At 40.8% G+C, this 21,694-nt stretch overlaps 1 protein-coding gene across 1 annotated transcript in view; it reads right to left on the bottom strand.

The window, feature by feature from the left end:
- Positions 1-16,242, bottom strand: part of LOC145402329 (uncharacterized) — a 67,007-nt gene extending 50,765 nt beyond the window's left edge. Inside the window, exons 1-5 of the mRNA XM_080274475.1 lie at positions 16,166-16,242; positions 12,013-12,287; positions 4,349-4,457; positions 4,034-4,216; positions 2,430-2,593 (exon numbers count right to left, since the gene is read on the bottom strand). Of these exons, the coding sequence (XP_080130601.1) occupies positions 2,430-2,593; positions 4,034-4,216; positions 4,349-4,457; positions 12,013-12,255 (699 nt within the window). The 5' untranslated portion in view covers positions 12,256-12,287; positions 16,166-16,242. The remainder of the gene's footprint in view (positions 1-2,429; positions 2,594-4,033; positions 4,217-4,348; positions 4,458-12,012; positions 12,288-16,165) is intronic.
- Positions 16,243-21,694: the final 5,452 nt, after the last annotated feature.

Below are 21,694 nucleotides of genomic sequence, written 5' to 3'. Positions count from 1 at the left end.
GGCACTTTTTGCATATCAGAGCCAAAGAAAATGCTGCCCAAAATTACTGCGACAGGCCTTTCCTCTTCCTTGGGTGACTCTGACAACATCCCAAGCATTTTGACTAAAAACAATAAAATTAAGATGATCATTGATCGAGGTTGTACCCTCAACTTTCTCTTCACAAGAACAGGGAATGACACTAAAACCACTGTCTTGAAGATGTCGTCAGAGGTGAGATTCTCCACTGAAGAACTCAACAACTATATCTATGTGGATCTTACAAGATGCTGTGCTTCTGATAATTTCTGGGTTACATAATGTCATCACTGTAGGGATTTTGGTCATACATCTGAGAGGTGTTCTAGAAAAAATGATGAACGTAAATGTGTTTTTTGTGCTGAAGCCCATAAATCTAAGGATTGTAGTAACTGAAATTCTCCCAAAAGCATCAACTGCTCTTCCTTAAGATGTGAAGAAGCTAATTCTAATTCACAGTTGGCTGCCCATTTTGCTCTGGTAGAGACTGTCCAGTTATGATTTCTCATGCAAATAGATTGACTGAAAACACCAATTTCGACCATTCAAAACTCTGACTACGTCCCTCTTGAACCAGTTAAGGATGGGTCTCTTAAAGTATTCGTTCCATCCGTAATAAGACAGACTATATTAATGAAGCTCTAAATCAGCATGAGCTTGACATTTTATGCTTCACTGAAACTTGGTTGTATGAGTCTGATATTAATATCATTCACAGTCCTTTGCCTAAGACACATTCTAATATAAGTATTCCCAAGTCTGCTGCTGATTATCCGGGAGGAGGTGTAGCACTCATCTACTCGGCAGCACTTGTAAATGTTTCTCTTGTATACTCAGGCCTAACCCCATCTTCATTTGAATTTATGCTATTATTAATAAATTTCCATCAGAATACCTTTAGAATTGCAACTGTCTATTGACCTGGTCATCCAGACACAGATAGGGGTTTTATGCAGGAGTTTGGGCAGTTTCTTGAAGTGTTTTCTTATAAATCAGGGGCACTTCTTGTTTGCAGTGATTTCAGTTATTGGGTTGACAGTCCACAGTCAAAACCATTTTATTCAGAATTCCTTGAACTGATCACCCTGAATGATTTTTTCAATCATGTGAGTGATCCAATGCATGTCTCGGGACACATCCTTGACTTGATCTCGTCCCCTGTTGGTTGTGGGCGTGTATCTGATATGGAGGTTGACTCAGCTGACCCCCTCATCTCTGACCATGCACTGATCACTTTTAGTTTTGATATCCCCAAATCCCTTTCCTATAAAATGGTCAAGTCCAGAAATTACAGGAACATTGCCTGCCATTTGATGTGCCTTGCAAATGATCGGTGTTTAAACTACGGTGCACTAATTCTTAAAATAAGATCTAGGAAGAAAAATGTACGTGAACTACTCAATCCAAAAGTAGGAAATATTCTGGAGAGATGGGGAAAAAAAAAAAAAAAAAAAGTGTGAAAATGTGAGGGATGTGACGGGAAGTTCAAAATATTTGTTAATGTGGATTCATTTTCAGTAGTGTTTGAGATAAGTGGGTGCAAAACAGATGTAGTGACATTAGATGCAGACTGTGAAATAATGCTGGTTTTGTGTGTGTGGTGTGTTGGGGTGAGCATGTAGCAACTGTCAGGCATGAAAGGATTGATCTTGTTGGTGAATCTCTTGAAAGTGTGGAAAAGTTTTGTTATTTGGGGGACATGTTGTGTTTGGGAGGTGGGGCTGTAGTTAGCTCGTGGCTACGGTAGGGAGTGGTTGGAGGAAGTCCAGAGAGCTGTTGCCTCTCCTGACACTGACAGGCCTCTCCCTCCATGCTGGCAGATCTTTGTGTGCAGCATGTGTTAGAAGTGTGGTGCTGTATGGTATTGGGACCTGGGCAATAAAGGAAGAGGATATCCACAGGCTCAAACATACAGAAATGACAATGATCAGATGGACATGTAGTGCACCCTTGAATGCAAAACCTGGGGTGTCTAGAAATATGATTGATGAGTTGAGAGGAAGTATGCGACTGGAGTGTATTGATATTGCGCTGAGGAGAGGTAAACTGAGATGGTCTGGGCATGGTGAGAGGATGAAGAATGACAATTGGGTGTTGGAATACAACTGAGTGCTGATTACTGGAATATTAAGAAGTAAGAATGTCAAGAGTAGGGTTGCGAAAGGCAGACTGAAAAGGACCTGGGACAAGGACATGGAGTGTGACCTCAGGGCTGAGGGATTAAACCGGGAGGTTGCAAGAGATTGAGCAGCGTGGACAGAAGCCATTAGGTGACCAAGGCCAATACATGCAAACATGCTGGAGCCTTTATAAATGATAAAAAACAATATGAATATCAAAATCTGATGAATCAAGGATCATTTTAAGGGAGGCTTACCGTACTACAGAAAAGAAAGCTGTAAGTACTGTACTTTATAGGCAGCATAGTGCAGAGCAGTGCGGCCATGACAGTCCACAGCATCGGGCTTGGCTCCTGCTCGTAACAACATTTCTGTACATTCTTGGTGATTTCCCAGTACTGTGTAAACAAGGGCAACCCGGCCCCATCTATCACGAGCTTCAAGATTGGTATAATCTGAAAATGGGCAGAAAAAAGTGGAATACATTATACCATTCAGTACTAATTTCTAAATATTATCCACTAACTCAATTTAGTGCTGCTCTTGGGTGTCTGCCCTGTCCTCTCCTCCATCCTTGTTTCCTTCCATCTTCTTCTATCTTTCTTTCCTTCACTCTTTCCTTGTCCTTCTGCCTACGGGTGATTTTACACTCCCTCCCTGTCTTTCATTCTTTCCTTTTCCTTCTGCCTATGGGTGACTCTACACTGAGTGACAAGCCAAATGGTTTCCTGCACACCAGGAAACCAATTATTATGCTGGGTGGTAACCATATAACCAAATTTTGGCACCTGGTGGTTTAGTGGGTAATTATTGTGCTCATGTTAGAATGAGCCGGTGAAGGTTTATATCCAAGGGGTGGTTGGGGTTAATTGCTCACGTAATGCCACTCAAGGATGAGTGAGGTTGGTCACTCTCATCGTAAATGTCAGGACCAACTGCCTCGCCCCGGGCTCCTACGTTCCTCATGGGGCAACGTAGGATTGGATAATGAATAATAATGAATCAACATAATACTCAATAATCTGAAGAATAAATACTGTCATTTCAAGACCATTTAATGATAAACACTGTAAGCATGTAAAAATTCTTTTGGAAAAATTCTTTTGGATGGGTGGTGATTTAACACGATAACTGCTCTATACAGCCTGGGGTGCTCCGAGTGCGACTGCTCAATACAGCCCTGGCTGCACAGGTGAATTTTGAATATAGTGTCATGGTGACCAAGGCTGACCCATGTAAGCATGTTTGAGCCTTCAAAATTGAAACCGAAAAAGAAACTGAAAACTATACATTTCAATAGGAAATTAGACACTTCGATGTTCGTCCATGGCTTTACCAAGGTAAATATTGAGCTAATACTTCGTTACTATATAGTTTGGCATATGTTCTCTCAATTCCTAAGACAAAATTTGGCCTTTGGGAAATTTCATTTTTACTTCTATGTCTGCGCACCAAGGAAAGCTCCAAAAAATCGCCATGCACAGTTAACGGGTTAAGGACAGATGGTGTTGGCATTAAGACTGCTGAAAAGAACTTAAAGAAATTGTTAGATCAAATCCATGACAATACAACATGCCCATTTTCACCCACACTGCTCATACAAACACCCTTTCTTGATTTTAAAATGGTCGGCTAGAGGAACGGAATATTCTGAGTATCGCTCTCCCTCCAACATCTGGTACTGCTGTGGATCTCATATGAAGACATTCTCTCTCCTAGATCACAATACTGTATTCTGATTTTAGCAATCTTCTACAGTCTAAGATATGGTATTTTATTTATACTCCCAATCAGAACTCAACAAACTAATTTATAACTTCATATATTCTTACATGATACCATTCTGGTTTTAAAATATGTATCACCATAAATGAATTTTTTCAATTAACTGGTACCTTGAAGGATCTCCGCTAGCTTTTGCTTATCTCCAGCAATAGCAGCAAAGTGGAGCGGTGTCCCAGCCTGCCCAGGTAAAAGCAATGGTGAGGCTGAGAGGCGGAGTGCAGGAGAACCTGTGTGGCCTAACTGATAGTTGGCTGCAGTGAGGAACCCTGGTGCTGAGGGGAGCTGTGGTAAACCTGTTGATAGTTCAATAATGAAATAAATAACTACAGAGGAATAATTCATACAGAATCAGGTTATATAATACAATACATATAATTCAGACATTTTTATAAGCAACTGCATAACATCAAAATACAGTACTGTACCTGGTGGAAAAACAATGTTGGGTGATAAAGGGCTGCTGTGTGGGAAGCCTGTACTGTATGTAGGTGTGCCGTAGTAGTAACTATAAAGTGCAGGACTAAAATCAATGATCTGAAATACAGATAGACATGCAGTTATTAAGTACTGTCTTTAATATAAATACAAAATGTAACTATTACTTGCTAAGTTCATGATAGTCTATCTATCTATCTATCTATTGCCAGATGCCTTAATCCCGCATGGGGTGGCCACAAACAAATCACCTCCATGTTGCCCTGTCCCCTGCCATTTCATGCCCTGCTCTCTGATTACACCCTCCCCTCTCATATACCTCTCCATTCCATCCTTCCATCTCATCCTTGGCCTCCCCCTCCCTCTCCATCTCACTCACATACTCTCTCCTCATCAGTCTCTCACTCTCTATCCCCTCCACATGGCCAAACCACCTTCATCTGTTTCTCCTAACGCTTCCTGTCACATCCACATCCACACCACAACGCTCCTTCACATCCTCATTTGTCAGTCTGTCTCTCTATGTGACTCCATATGCTCCTCTCAAATAACTCATTTCCATTGCTCTCACTCTTGACTTCTGTCCCTCCAGCATGGTCCAAGCTGCACTTCCATATTTAGAGTTGGTATCACAATACTGTCATGCAGTAACTTTTTCATTTCCTTGTTTCTTATCACTACTTTCAAGGAACCAGCAACCTTTCTTCCTTCTTGTACCCTTTCAAGCACTTCACCCTCTAAACTTCCATCCATACTCATCACACTACCCAAGTACTTAAATGCACTTACATTTTCCATTTCCTCCTCATCCAACCTCACTGTACACTCACTGACTTTATTTTTCTTGAAGACCATAACTTTACTTTTCCCTACAATGACCTTTAGATTCCATTTCTTACACACACTCTCAAACTCATCCACCAAGCCATGCAGCTCCCCTTCGTCTTCACTTGATATCATGGTATCGTCAGCAAAAACAGTACAAGGAGTTTCCAAACACTATCCTCTCTCACCAGGGCCACTCCAACATCCACTGCCCTACCTTGTATCTCTTTTATAACCCCATCCATATACAGATTGAACAACCATGGAGACATGACACATCCCTGTTTCAATCCAACCTTCAAATAGAATAATTCACTCAGTTCACTATCCACTTACACTGCAGCTTTGGCACCCTCATACATACTCTTCACAGTATTCAACAACTTCCCATATACTCCATATATTCTTAATACTTTCCACAATCCTTGTCAATCCACCCTGTCATATGCTTTCTCCAAATCCTTGAAGGTTGCGTACAACTTCTTTCCCTTCCCTAGGAACTTTTCCACTAAAGATCTAAGAATGAACAGCTGATCTACACAACCTCTTTCGTTCTTAAAACCTCCCTGTTCTTCTCCAACTAATTTATCTGTTATTTCCCTATCTCTGTCAATAAGTATCCTACCATATATTTTTCCTATTACACTAAGAAGACAAATGCCCCTATGATTAGCACACATTTCTTTTTCTCCTTTTCCTTTGTACAGGGGAATATTTATACCCGACTTCCAATCCTCCGGGACTCTGCCTTCCTCTCAGGCCAATCTGCACATCTTCCACATCCATTCTACTACTCTCTCTCCTCATATTAGTTTTGTATGTTATAACAACACAAAACCCCTTTAAATAGGCAGAGTAATTTTTTTCCCTCATAAAAAATAAACTAATTTTCCCCTCACAGTGACTTATTTGTCTCTCTCTTCACCACAGAGTTGTATAACTCACTACTACAGCTATAGTAACTGTAAAAAATGGTTTACTTAAACCCACTAGGCCTATTTCTGCATGGTTTCATCTTCATATCATTCAGCTATGAAGGATTTGTCCTAGGCAGTGCCGTTTCTTACTATATGCAAATTACGCAGTTGTATAGGGCCCCCAAAGCCACCAGGGGCCCCCGAGCTGCCATTATTGGCTTTTTTTTATAAATTAAAATGTGTGTTGAGTCTCCCTATCTTCATGAAATAAATTTTGAAGGGGGTACGGTGGACCCGCCAATTATTGTTAAGTGCCATAAAGTGAGTAATGTAAGTATAGTAATGTATTTCAATAAGAAACTCCCGAAACTGTACTCGTTTCTCCTGAAATTTTCTGTCAGAATCTCCTGAAATAGAAGCATTTGCAGAAGGCGCAGATACTAGATACCGCCAGAAGTTTTAATTTTCGATTTTATTTTGAAGGCAATGCAGAATGCTCACATATGGGTGTTTTTTTTTCATAAAAATATTGTGTAAGAATTTTTCTCATTCATTTAAGGTGAGTCCCATGCGTAATAATGAGGTCACGAAATACTCTGTGATGTTGTTCTAATGTTCTGTGGTGTTGGCTATATACTGTACGTCAAAGGATGAAGATTTATTAGTTTTACACATATGTACGAATATTTCTTGATTCATACTTTTATTCACATACTTCCAATGGTCACCAGCAAAGGTATTAAAAGAAAAAAAATGAGAGTTTCTTCATAGAGACTGTGGTTCCAATGGATGAAAATGCAGGGGCAAAAGTACAAACTTGGAAAAGAATCTATGATTCATCTCTCAGCTCATGTATGCAGAAACTTTTCACTATCTGAGAAGCAAATGATACTTAATATATGTCTGAAGTATTATTATTTACAGATAATGTGCGTAAAACTGCTTATATTTCATTAGACAACATCACAAAGTATTTTGTGACCTCATTATTGGGCATGGGACTCACCTTTTGATTCCTTAACAAGTTTAACACTTCCTATGATTTAAAATAAACATTTTAAGGAAATGCAGCATCTGTCTCATTTATGCGCATTTGGGAAATGTTATAATGCAGACTCGGTAAATCCTATAGGGGAGCCCCAGTGTGTCCCATTTATTATCATTTTCTGTGGGTTTAAATTGCTGTGGTCAACTTGAAATATTTTATTTGAATTTGAGAGAAAAAAAGATGTTAAGAGTTTTTCACGGATCTAGCCTCTTTTCCACTTATGGTGCACCAGACTGATGGATTTAAATGTCAAAGGCATGTCCCCAGACCACTATAGAGGGTCTGGAATCCCCCCACCATAGTTTCACAAAACAGAGGCCCCCAAACAGCACTTCGCATAGGGCCCCCCAAAGGCTAGAAACGGCACTGGTCCTAGGCATGCTGATGTCCACTTGACACTGAGCTAAATTTTACCTGATCTTCTAATGTGCATCAAATAATAGGCCAACGCACATAACAACCAATTTTAACTGATCTTCTAACAAGCATCAAATAATACGCTCAACTCATATAACAACCAATTTTAACTTATCTTCTATCATATTCATCATTCATTCATCATCCAATCTTGTGTTGCCCCACGAGGAGTGTAGGAGTCCGGGCTAGGCAAGTGGGTCTTGACATTTAAGATGAAAGTGACCAGCCTCACTCATTCCTGAAAGGTATTACGTGAGCAATAAACCCCAACCACCCCTTGGATATAAACCTGCACAGGCTCAGTCTGATTGCAATGCCGTAATTACCCACTAAACCACCAGGCGCCATAATTTGGGTATATGGTTACCACCCAGCACAGTAAATGGTTTCCTGGTCTACAGGAAACCATTTGGCTTGTCACTCAGTGTAGAGTCACCCATAGGCAGAAGGATGAGGAAAGAATCAAGAAAGATAGAGGCGGGAGTATAAAGCCACCTGTAGGTAGAAGGAAGAGGAAAGAATAGGAAAATAGAGACAGAAGAGGAAGGAAGAGGTGAAAAGGCTGATGCCCAAGAGCAGCACTACACAGAGTGAGTGGCTGGTGAGTGCCCCCACCAACCAATAAGCATCAAACAATATGCCCAACTCATATAACAACAAATTTTAACTGATCTTCCAACAAGCATCAAATAATATGTCCTACTCATATAACAACCAATTTTAACTAATCTGCTAACGGGCATAAAATAATATGCCCAACTCATGTAACAACCAATTTTAACTGATCTTCTAGCAAGCAACTAATAATAAGTCCAACTCATGTAACAACCAACTTTAAATGATCTTCTAATGGGCATCAAATAATAAGCCCAACTCATATAACAACCAATTTTAATTGATCTAGCGAGCATGAAATAATATGACCAACTCATGTAACAACTAATTTTAAAACTGATTTTCTAACGGGCGTCAAATAATATGCCAAACTCATATCACAACCAATTTTAACTGATCTTCTAATGAGCATCAAATAATATGTTCAACTCATGTAATGACCAATTTTAAATGATCTTCTAATGAGCATCAAATAATATGATCAGCTCATATAACAACCAAGTTATACCATAAGTACTGTATGTTCTTGAAATTTCCCTATACCCTGAAAACAGTGTTCATATTTTGCCCTCAAAGACAGGGTTTTAATGATATTCTCAGAGGTAGAAATTTGTCTTCTTCTACTCTCATCTTAAATGGAAATTATTGTTCTAGCATCAACCGCAATAAAGGCACAGCAGTTTTGTTACTTTGACAATTAAGCAATTTTATTGTAGTGGTACCACAAATAGCACTTAATTTTATGTAGAATCTCATGCTCTTCTTTGGTGCATGTAAGAGCTGAAGCTGGGTTTGGATGTTATAGCACTTAAGGCAAAGCATAAATAAATGTTCTACTCAGCTGAAACACTGGAAACAATGTACAGTAGGTGGAAGTGTTGTCTGATTTAGTTTCACGGTCTTTAAACAATGACAATCCAATGTGCCACAGGCAATAATGAATGAATTCCAGTCACATATGGCAAGAAAAACTTTTAAGTGGTATTAATATACAATATTAGGGAGATTTCACAAATGTGGAAGCATGCATGGAAAAGTTTAAAAGGATTGAGAGTACAGAGTATTTGTGATTGGAGATATGAATGGAAAAGTAGGGAGTGTGAAGGTGGATGGAGTAGTTGGTGCGTGGGGTGTGCCTGCAGAGATGGATGAGAATGGTAGAGCTTTAGTGGACATTTGTACCAGGAGGCAGTTGGAGATAGCTAATACCCTCTTCAGGCACAAAATGATCCACAGGTATATGTGGCGAGAGATGAGAAGGGTGGGTGGTGAACTGAATGAGTGGAGGGCAATGACTGATTGTGTGTGTGTGGATGAAAGGGTGAGAAGGTGTGTAATGGATGGAAGAGTATATAGAGGTTGGGGGAGTGGACTTTCTGACCACCACCAAGTGGTGGTCAGAATCAGTGTCCAAATGAAACGGAGAAATAGAGGAAGGGAAGGACAGGAGGAAGTACTCCTACATGGAGGGTAGAAAAGTTACAAGAAAAAAAGGCAGAATATAAGAGGGAAATGGAGAAGTGATTGGGTAAATATAGATTGGAGCAGATGGGGGACGTGGAAGGTGTGAGCAAGATATTGACAGAAGAAATCTGTGTAGCATGTAAGGTAGTCTGTGGGGTGAAGAGAAGACAAAAGGGGATGCAGGGAACAGCATGGTGGAATGAAGAGGTGAGAGAGACTATGGCACAAAAGAAGAAAGATTCAGGAAATGGAAAGATGGCGTGGGGCACTAGGTTTTGAGAATAAATGCAGATAAAACAAAGATGACGATATCAACGGCTGGTGGCAGTACAGTCAAAACAGAGGTTGTGTGGCCACGTGCAGTTTATCACAAGGGTGTGGGAAGTAATGCCATCCTGTGCTATGTTGGTGATGAGTGGTGCATATGAGATGTAGTGGTATTGGTGGTGGGCTGCGAAATACTGTAATGCTAATTTCATGTGTGTCATGTGTCAGGAATAGCATGTGGAGGCTGCAATGAATGAGAAGACTGATCTTGCTGAAGAGTCTCTTGAGTGTGTGGAGGAATTCTGTTATTTGGGGGACGTGTTTTTTGCTGGAGGTGAGGCTGGAGCTCAGGCTACGGTAAGGAGTCACTGGAGGAAGTTTAGGGAGCTGCTGTCTCTCGAAACACTGAGAGAACTCTCCCTCCACGGTAAGGGACCTTTGTATGCAGCATGTGTTAGAAGTGCAATGCTATATGGTAGTGAGACCTGGGCAATAAATATCCGTAGTCTCGAATGTACTGAAATGACAATGATTAGATGGTCGTTTAGTGCATCCTTGAATGCATAGCCCGTGGGAGCTAGGACTATGATTTAAGAGTTGAGAGGAAGGATAGAACTGGAAAGTACTGGTGTTGTGAAGAGGAAGGGTAGACTGAGATTGTTTGGGCATGCTGAGAGGCTGGTGCATGAAAACTGGGTGCGAAAAGTGAGAGGCATGAGAGTAGGAGGTAGGGTTGAGAGGCAGACTAAAAAAGACCTTAGACGAGGTCACAGAGTGTAATCTCAAGGATAAGGGACTGAATATGGAGGTTGCCAGAGATCGAGCAGCGTGGAGAGCCACCATTAAATGACAAGGGCTGATGCATGCAAGCATGTACGTTATTACACCTTGTGACTGTCAGAGGCTTATTACTGCTGAATTAAAGCATCTAGAGTTGGCCAGAATAAAATACAATATCAAAATGTGACTATCAGTGAAAACCTGTTATGCTGGTTAACAGATTTTGGTCAGCAATCAGCATCTGTCTGTCCACAATTTCTTACCACTGTTCTGTAAGTTATTTGTACAGTATTCCCACTATTTCATATAGCTGAAGGAATATGTCAACAATGGAGCACTGTTTCTTAGGATGTCTGTCCCTCTGCTTGTGACCTCCAGTCTCTCCAATACAATGTGTTCTGATACAGGTACCGTATCCTTCAATAAACTGATATTGTCTCCCTCTTGTTTGACATTCTTTGGAAGGTACACGTTTTTGCAGCTTTTCAGTCTTTAGTACTTGTCTCTGCTCTACACAGAAAAAAAAAAAAAAAATCTAGATACATTTTATGGAGATGTGGGACAACCTCTTAAATATTACCGTAACAAACATTTTTCCCTACCTTTGAAGTGAATGAGATTTTGTAAAAGTGTACAGATGTGCATTTCTGAGGAATGTACAAGGAACATCCATCAATAAACATCGAAATATGATTATATAACTGACAGTTTAGGTTAGGCTACACCTGGTTAGATTTGCATGAAATAGGTAATTTAGGTTAGGTTAGCTAGGGTTAAGTTGCAAAAATTTTAGGTTTGGAGTTCTCCCTACGTGTCAAGTGGGGTTGGTGGAGGATTAGTGCCCCTCCCTGTAAAACAATTAACTCTAAGCCTTGGCCACCCCGTTTGGGATACATGGCGTCTGGCAATGAATGAATGATAAGTCAGCTGTGATAAGGGTAATTTTGTGCCTAAAATGGCATTCTAAGATGGCCTGTTTTTGACACTGCTGGTGTCTGTATACATAAACAATTTTTAAATTGCTATTCATCACTTAATATCAAAACCTGAAAATGCACTTAGGAAGTAATGAATCACATGCAGGGCTTCAGTAAAAAAAAAAAAAAAAAAAAAATGTATAAATATAAAAAAATACAAATTTAACAAATGAATAAATACATATCAGTAACACAAAATGATCCCATGCCTTCTTGAAGATTACCAAAACTTATTGCTTCCTTAATGACTTGATCAGCACCATATATTTTTTTTCCAAATGAAATCAAGTAATGGGATCTATTTATACTTACAATAAAGCTTCGTAATATGGCTACATTCTTACCTGTTGTTTAAAAACTGTAGTCTTATCTCTCTTTGCTGTATTGTTTATTCCATGGCCATCAACAGATGAACAGGGCGAGGATTTCTGTGTCCCAGCTTCCAAATTGTCTTCTGTGGAACTAGTTTGCACATTCTTTGCTTCCTCTATGCTTAATGATTTGTCAACTGTGGCAAGTGCTGAATTCTTAGATCTGGAACCACAAGTGTTGCTTGTATGTGGTCCAGCCTTACTGTTAGAATCCATATCTTGGTAGGTATCATTGTTGTCACATCAATCTGAAAAACAGATACCCTCAAGGCTAACTTAACTCATGCTCTGAATCCAATGTATATGGATGATAAATAAAGCACTGTAATTTGACTGTGAAAGATTGTACAGTAAAACCACAATATACCGGACTTCAATAGGCCGGAATTTGCTTTTATCGGAATTCAGGAGCTACCAGACTACAGTAAATTCATATACCATATATCAGAAAAGGTCCAATAAAGCCTGAAGCAGTCTGGACTGCCTGACCACTTCAGCTATGATCACCACTATAAGGTAAATAAGAGACATGTTTATCAGTGTACAGTACAATATTATTATACTGTACATACAGGAAATCCCAATATACAGTACCCCTATATGTCTATCTATCTATCTATTGCCAGACGCCTCAATCCCGTTTGGGGTGGCCACAAACAAATCGCCTCCAAGTCGCCCTGTCCCCCGCCATTTCACTACCCTGCTCCCAACTCACACCCCCCTCTCTCATATACCTCTCCACCCCATCCCTCCATCTCATCCTCGGTCTCCCCCTCCCTCTTCCACCCTCCACCTCACTCGCATACACTCTCTTCGTCAGTCTTTCACCCTCCATCCTCTCCACATGGCCAAACCACCTCAGTGTGTTCCTCACAACGCTTCCTATCACATCCACATCAACACCACAACGCTCCTTTATATCCTCATTCGTCAGCCTGTCTCTCCACGTGACTCCACAAGCTCCTCTTAAATAACTCATTTCCACTGCTCTCACTCTTGACTTGTGTCCTTCCAACAACGTCCAAGCTTCACTTCCGTACGTTAGAGTTGGTATCACAATACTGTCATGTAGTAACTTTTTTACTTCCATGCTCACTTCCCTGTTTCTTATCACTGCTTTCAAGGAACCAGCAACCTTTCTTCCCTGCTGTACCCTTTCAAGCACTTCACCCTCCAAACCCCTATATGTGATACCCCATAATAGTGACGGGGGTACAAATACCACCTTACCCAGCCTAATGAGGGCTGAGCCCCAGTTAAATGATGGGTCCTCCGATGTTTTGTTCGGGAGTGATAAGCCAAAAGTTTGAATCATGTGCTTTTCCACGGCCAGTTGAGCCTGCCCGCCTGTCAGGATGCGCAGAAACGATCACGCAGCCCCCGCACCCATCACTCACTCCACGTGCACCCATATCGTTCTTCTTGCACTGGCAGTCTCTGAGAGGAATTTTCTTATGCTCACGTACCCCACGTCGTGTTGCATCACCAATATTACATATGCCGCTATTGTAGTGCATCAAAACTGTCCCAGTTGATTGCATGTGGAGTGGGATTCTGTGTGAATTTAGGCATAAATAAGTGTAATCATGTCTTGTAAGGGTGCTGCATGTTGGGGCTTGTGAGTTATTTACAGGTGTTAAGAGCCTCTGAGGTACAGTGGTAAAGTGTACGTTTTTGTACACTGAAGAACGAGGGTTCATGCCCCGCCAGGATAATAAACTTTGGGAGCATTCTTCTGGCCACATACTGCTTGGCGGACATAACGGATGCTGTGGCTGAACCAGTGTCGCATACTATAAAGTATGCTTGCACCTACTCGGCTTGCACGGGCCGATTACACTTGGTTCAGACTACACACACATCCAAAGCCACTCCAACACTACAATTATATTTACAAGCACTTCTCACCCTACATACAATCTCTACCAGACAGCCTAAGCCACTTGGTAGAGATACATTGGCTGTATCGTCCCCACTTCGGTCGGGATAGGCCGGTCCTGCAGTGGACACTCAAAAGGCTGATGAGATGAGGCTTAGATTAGATTCTTTTACAGTTGTTAGGCTATTTAGACTGGGTTTAAACTTTTTTTTGGACTCATTTGGTTGGGTTTAGGACTTGGTTGGGGGAAAACCAAAGGCTCAAAAATGTATCCCTATACTTTACATGTTAAATCGCCCCCAATATATGATACTCTGCTTAGCGATTGGTTTTTACTTAACCAACTGCATCGTTAAACCAGGGTTTGCCTGTATTATACTATTCAATTATTGTAGTAAATGCATAATACAGTACATTACTGCAATGGTAGTGAAAACGGTTTAAAAACGTTGGTGCGATCCACATTAAAGTTTGATACATCGGAAAAAGTCCAGGTTTGCAGGGGGAAGTCTGGGTGTTGTTTTTATCAGCATTCTGCTTTTCTCAGAATGGCTTGGGCCCCAATTAGTCCATTACAGTGAGGTTTTACTGTATACTGTATTTGTTTATTTTGAGAAAGTACCATATTTAAAACAGTACATCCACAGATTTCGTACCATAGTTTTTATGCTGTGCAATGAATTTTGTAAATTTGCTACTGTAATTTTTTTTTTTTTTTTTGCAATATCTTCATTTCACTTTGAATATTAATTTCTTTACATTCAGGACCCACAAGAAAGATGTAATTTTTGCCCTAATGCCCGAAGTTAGGATAGATTAAAGTTATTACTGATCTAAAAAAGAAACAGATGTAGCAGAAGCTTGATCTACTGGCAAGGTATTTATGCATCAGTTGTTAAAAACAGTGAAACCCATGAATGTACTGACCTAAAAATTAACTGAAGTACTTTGTATTACACAGCAAGGCAACTGCACACGCATTAGCTCCACATCTACATGTATATCAACTCAAGAAATGACCTTCTAACCTGATCTAGCCACGTAGACTAAGTGACATATTATGGAGTCTTTCATGTGTCTGTGGTGGTGGTTTGTTTACATTTCAGACATTGGAGGAAACGCATCTTTGTTTTTCAGTGGTGAATTATGGTGATGGGTGGTATGCTTTTATTGTTGCAGGTACATTACGGGCCCAATTTCAACCAATCAGAAGGTCGGAAGCTGGTCTGTCTCAAGTTTTCATATTTTTATTAAATGTGGACCCAGGTGTTACACCTATGGCCAAAGGCTGGAAATTGGTCTCAGTTAAGCTAGAATTAAACAGGACTAGTTTGGGTTAAGCGGTGTTTAGGTAGGTTCATGCCTGAAATGGCTTGTAATTCCCTTTTTTCACCAATTAAAAAAAAAAGTTGGTTGGAAAAATGTTAATCTCTGGGGTGGGGTCAGCTGGTCTACAACTAAAAAAAACTAGTGGTTTGCAATAGATTTCATGGTCAAATTCTTAAAAAAAAAAAAAATCATCTTCATAAGCAGATGTTATGGCTTTTCAAACATTTACCCTTAACCAAACAACCTAACCTAGTCTACTTCCATCCAGCAGATAAGTCTTGATCAACCGAAAACAGAGCAAACTCAAATTCAACCATTCCCATCAAACAGGGAAAATATAGAGCAAATGCTGGTACTCTTGACCTAATTTCTTAAAATGAACCTACACTGATATTAATTTTAGTATTATGCAAATGCCACAAATAATTTGCACATCAAAGTGTGGCACTGGTCAACCCTCTCAGTATTCAATATGGACGGTGGGTGTTAGCGCCGAAGTGGTGACATGTAGAGGTGTATGGTATGTAGGAGGACTGCTGGGCCTTGATAGCAGGCTGTGAAGCCTATGCCCAGAGTCGGACACAAAAAAAAAAAAAAAAAAACTAACTTATTAGTATACCTTCTTGACATATCTGTGTAAATTCACTTTAGAGTTCGGCAGGTCTGGTAAAATTATGTTAAGCAGATTCTGTGATGTCATATTACTGGGAAAATATAACCTTTCTGAGGCTGTCAACGTTAGATGGCGTTTGGTAGGTTTAGTTTGGCAACCACAAACCTCACCAGTCACCCGGCACTGATTACACATTCCTACCGTCCACTGTCAGTTCGCAACAATTGTCATAAATACTTGAAACACATCTTCCTACTGCTCACTGCTTGACGTCCATTCCCATTCGTAATTTCGTTGCTACTCACACAAATACCAAGGCTCGCTATCGGTCGCTAGCGTGCTCTGCCTGGAGGGCATATTTCCGAAGTCAGCCGCGAATCCACTGTACGATAGTTCGACCTACCTTAAACTGAACAGGCATAAACAAATGGAACATAATAACATACCGGAAGGGGCTTGCAGCGCACTTACTGTACACCACACTTTACTGAGCACGATATTTCCACACTTTGCACTCGGCATGGAGACTGGCATGATCTTTTCACCCTTAAAACCACCGAGGCAAGCTCGAAAGGGCCAAAGTGTCCCTAGCGACGCTATGAGAGTTGAGACATGCCTAACCCAATCACCTTCTTTCTCTCATAGTCACACACACCAGTGCCAGTGTGGCAGGCCCGTAAAGCCCCGGAGGCATCTACAGGAGCCATATAATGTGCACCACATAATTTCCACACATGATCACCACACTTTGCACACAGCACCACGGCAGGCGGGCCCAAGGATAAGAGGCAGGCCTACGTGACCCTAGGGCCCTCCTAAAACCATCACGTCAAGTTCTGATAATCGCTCATGACAGCCAATCACAGGACAACCTAACGGCGCGGCGTATAAGTGTGGAGACGTGCCTAATCCAATCACCTTCTTTTCCACCTATAGGCACAAGGTACCAAGGCTTGGCTTGGCTGCCAGACACATAAAACTCAAGAGATGTACGTCCTTCTCTTGCCCAGTCCACTGCCGAGAGTCCACATACCGAGCTCTATGATATGGAAGGGCTATCTCTACAGACCGTGTGACTTTTGCCGCCATATTGAAATACCCCACTTGTCGCTTTCACCATTCACGGTGTCAGTGCAACAGGTCAAGCGCCCTTCCTTCCTACAGCAGTACATCGCATAGTTTGAGGATGAAGTAATGTAAATACCTCTTATGTCATGAAATATGATTTATCTAGATTTAATCTCTACAAATATCTTTATGTGTCATTATTGATCATATGCATATTTTTTTTTTTTGCAATATGCATTATCTATATTTAATCCTTTAAGGTCTACCTTAAGTCTCTTTGGATTTTGAAAAACGCTCTTAGTATATTAAACTAGAGGCAGATACATTTTTACTCCTTTAAGCTTTTCGAAATTTTTCGTTATTTGTGCTTCATTGCACGGCAATGAATGCTTTTCGTTATTTGTGCATCATTGCAAGGCAATGAATGTTTTTCGTTATTTTTGCATCGAACGGCAATAGGCAACTTTCGGCGGACCACGCTCATCCCAGTAGGGATATATATATATATATATATATATGAACAGAGGAAGGAAAAAAAGTGAATACTGAGGTTCTCCATTCGTAAAATATATATAACAGTTGGACGTGAACAGCTGTAGGTTGAAGTTTGGGGGGAAGCGAGTTCCAGAGTGATGCAGTTCGGGGAACAAAAGAATTCTGATAGGCAGAAGTTCTACAGTATGACACGTCAGTCATGCGTGCTACCAGATGCCCGCTAGGACGAAGGAAGGCATAGAGAGGTGGCACAATGGTCGCAACTTCGTCTGAGCATTTGCCATAAAAATATACGGTATGTAAAATAATGCAAGGGAGGCAACATTCCTTCTTACTCGTAGGAGAGGTAGCTTATTTATAATAGCAGGGTTATTAATAATTCGAACAGCTTTGTTCTGAATTTTGTCTAGTTGTTTTAATGCAACTTCTCCACATCCATTCCATAAGGGTGAGCAAGATTCAACCTGTGAACGCACATGGCTCTTATAAACTATAGCTAACTGCTCGTCAGTGAAGAAGTTAAGGACTGTACAATAATCCAAGTTTCTTTTAGGCGGTTTTAGCAAGTGATCTGACATGAGAGGTCCAGCCGAGGGCATTGTTAAGTGAGACACCGAGATTTTCAGTACTTTTGGAGGTGGGAATATTACTAGCACTGAAGGTAATATACGAATCTAGCAATATCTGTCTATTATTCATTCATTCATTCATTGCCAGACGCCATGTATCCCAAACGGGGTGGCCAACGGCTTAGAGTTAATTGTTTTACCGGGAGGGGCACTAATCCTCCACCAACCCCACTTGACACGTAGGGATGCCAACAGCATCTGGTGTTCCCAGGCGGTCACCCATCCAAGTACTAACCAGACCCAACGTTGCCAACGGCCATACCACGTTGAGTACACCGCTTCCCGTCCGATCAGCGAAGTTAAGCAACGTTGGGTCTATTAGTAAATTGTGTATATTTGGTTTTACTAGCATTAAATGAGACAAGGTTATATTGTCCTCATTCATTGATCTAGATAAGTCTTGACTCATGGAAATGTCTGTACTGAGTTGAGAATTAGAGATATTAGACTTTGTAAATGGGTGTTTGAGTGTAAATGAACTGTGAAGTGTTGAGTCATCTGCATATGAATGGATGGGATTGTGGGTGACAGACAAGAGATCATTAATATGAACTAGGAGCAGGGTTGGAGCCAGGACTGATCCCGCCGTTAAGTGGAAATTGGAATATACATCATCTACTGTACTTTTACCCTTTTTTTTCTGTCGCTGAGATATGGGGAAAGCAGTGGAACAAAATACGTTAGTCCACTGCAAGGGAGTTTGAACAGCAGGGAACGGTGCCACACTCTGTTGAAAACTTCAGAAATATCAAGGGCTACTGCATGAGTTTCTATATGTTGGTCAGTTGATCGTTGGATTGTATGAGTCAGGAGATTGATTATGTCAATGGTGGATCTTTCGTGGAGAAAACCATATTGTCTGTCACTAATTAAGTTGTTGGATTCAAAATGTTTAACTGCGTGCTTATATTAATCAAAATTTCAAATACTTTACCAAGAGATGTGACAGCTATTGGTCTGTAATCAGAGAGGTCAGAGGAACTTGGTCCTTTCTTTGGAACTGGGTGGACATTGGCTTCTTTCCTTGAATTAGGAAATGAAGAAGTACGTAAGCATATTCTGAATAATTTAGCTAGAGAACAGAGGCAAGTTCAGGGGAACACTTTTTCTATCTGGGCCTGGAGCTTTGTTGGGTGGTAAATTGTCTAGAATGGATTTTACATATCTTGTATGTATTTTAAGTGGGACAGTTTCGGGAGAGTTAAATTCTAGTACTGGGACGTTCTGGTTGACTTCCTCTATGGTAGAATTTCTGGCAAATGTCCTGGCAAAGATATTCGCTTTCCCACGAGGGTCATTTGTGATGTTGCCATCTGAAGATTTTAGGGGGGAGTGAATGATGACTTGTTAAAGTTATTATTGAAAGAATTGAGAGTTGACCCGAATATTCTATTGTCATTAGGGTTGTTAACTAGTTTTGATGCTTGATTTTGAAGAAATTTTATTTTAGAGAGATCTGTTACAGCTTTTGCATGGTTTCTTGCAATTTTAAATTGACAGTGATTCAGATGTTTTTGATTTTAAGTAACTGTGCCAGAGCCGTTGTTCTGGTATAGTTGCTATCAAACCATTTTGGAGAGTTCGATCTTTAGTGAACTGTTGACTTGGTATGAATAAATCCATGCCAGCTAATATTAGGTCATTAATATGGGACTGGGTAGAAATGACATCACTAGAGAAGAAAGACTGCCGTGGAATGTCAGCAAGATAATTTCTAAATCCATCCCAGTTTGCCCTATCAAAGTGCCATCGGGTCACCCTGACAGATTCAGAACGGGGAGGATTGGGAGGATGGGGCTAACTAATGAGGTTTTGATGAGATTGTGGTCAGTGGATTCAAGTGATGACAATACTTCTATCCTGTATCGATCTGGATTACGTGTCAGGAACAGATCCAAGAGATGGGCATTATCAGGATTATCTGGTATTCTGGTTGGTTGCTTTATCAACTGCGTGAGATTAAACGATTCTGCAAACAGGTCGCACTCTAGACCAGCTTCGTCTGTCCTGGCAGAATGCACTTCATACGCGCGCACGTTACCACTGAGCCAAAGAGAGGATCCCCTTTTGCCTCTGGGCAACGCGGGCTTTTATACACCCCATTACACCCCTCTTTTCTCCCCTTGGTGATTAATTTGGTGAGTTTCGAACACACAAGGTAGCATAAGCATTGGAGGCCACCAAGGGGAGGCTGCGGACCACACCGAAACAGCCCATCCCTGGGATGAGGGCAGGGACGCTGTCAGCTAACCAAGGACCAACATCAAATTGCCAACCAAGCCCCGCCTCACATCCAACCGCTGCCACCCAATGTAATAACCGAAATGAAACTTAACAAATTAATCACTGTCCTGGCCGAGATTCGATCTCGGGTCCCTGCGCTTCATACGCGCGCACGTTACCACTGAGCCAAAGAGAGGATCCCCTTTTTGCCTCTAGGCAATGCGGGCTTTTATACACCCCATTACACAATTACCAATCAACATTATGTACGTTAAAATAATCCAAAATGGTAATTTCGACGGTGCTAAGAGCAAGGTTAAGGTTACTTAACTGTGTGGATATGGAGTCAAATACACTGGGTTCTGAAGAAGCATTAATGGAGCGACAGAGTAAACAGATATATTTGGTAATATTTAGATAATTTAGTTTATACAGTGAGTAATCAATAATAGTTGAAGTGAAGTTTAAAACAATGTCAACTGCATATTCAGATTTTATATAACAACAGGTGCCACCCTTGTAACGGAAGTTTGTGAATTCAGTGATGAATTATGCAAACCCTGCTTGCATCACTAAAACACAGTACAACACTCTACAGATCATACAGAACAAGCCCTAAAAATAATCACACACTGCACAGCTGCTACACCCACAGACCATCTGCATAAAGAAACCAAAGCCCCCAAAGTCAAGGATCATCTAGACATGAAAGGCACCCAAATTCGCGCTGCAGCCTCCACACACCCACATCCACTACACTACATGGCAACACATCCACACACACCAAGGAACATCAAAACAACACCCAGCACACGATATCATACACAAAGGAGTTAAGTAGACCATTATCTTTAATATTCAAGGAATCCTTGGGTCAAGGTAAACTACATGATATTTGGAAGAAAGCGAACATTGTTCCCTTAAAGAAAGGGAATAGACAAAATCCACTTAACTGCCGACCAGCATCGTTAACCAGTGTTGTAAGTAAGAAAGCTGATAAGAAAAGTCTGGGTAAACCATCTTGAAGAACACAATATGATAGCAGAGAGGTAATTTGGTTTCAGAAAGGGAAAATCATGTTATTGATTTATTAAGCTACTAATGACAGAGTTGCAGAAATATTACGGAAGAGAGAAGGGCGGATGGACAGTACCTATCTAGATTTCAAGAAAGCATTTGACAGAGTACCGCACCAAAGACTTTTATGGAAACTGTACCATCAAGGAGGAATCCGAGGCAAACTGTACTGTTGGATACGAGATTTTCTCAGAAAAAGGGCAATGAGAACAGTATTAAGGGGAAATTACTCATCATGGAGGGAAGTGATTAGCGGAGTTCCACAGGGCTCAGTGATGTTTTTAGTATATATAAATGACATAGATAATAACACCGGAAATGAAAGCTATCTAAATGTGTTTG

The sequence above is a fragment of the Coenobita brevimanus genome, chromosome 6, assembly GCF_032717465.1.
Source record: "Coenobita brevimanus isolate Jiangsu-jjx chromosome 6, ASM3271746v2, whole genome shotgun sequence".
Lineage (NCBI taxonomy): Eukaryota > Metazoa > Arthropoda > Malacostraca > Decapoda > Coenobitidae > Coenobita > Coenobita brevimanus.
Note: the sequence above shows the minus strand (reverse complement) of the source record. Positions and strands in the feature narration are given on the sequence as shown.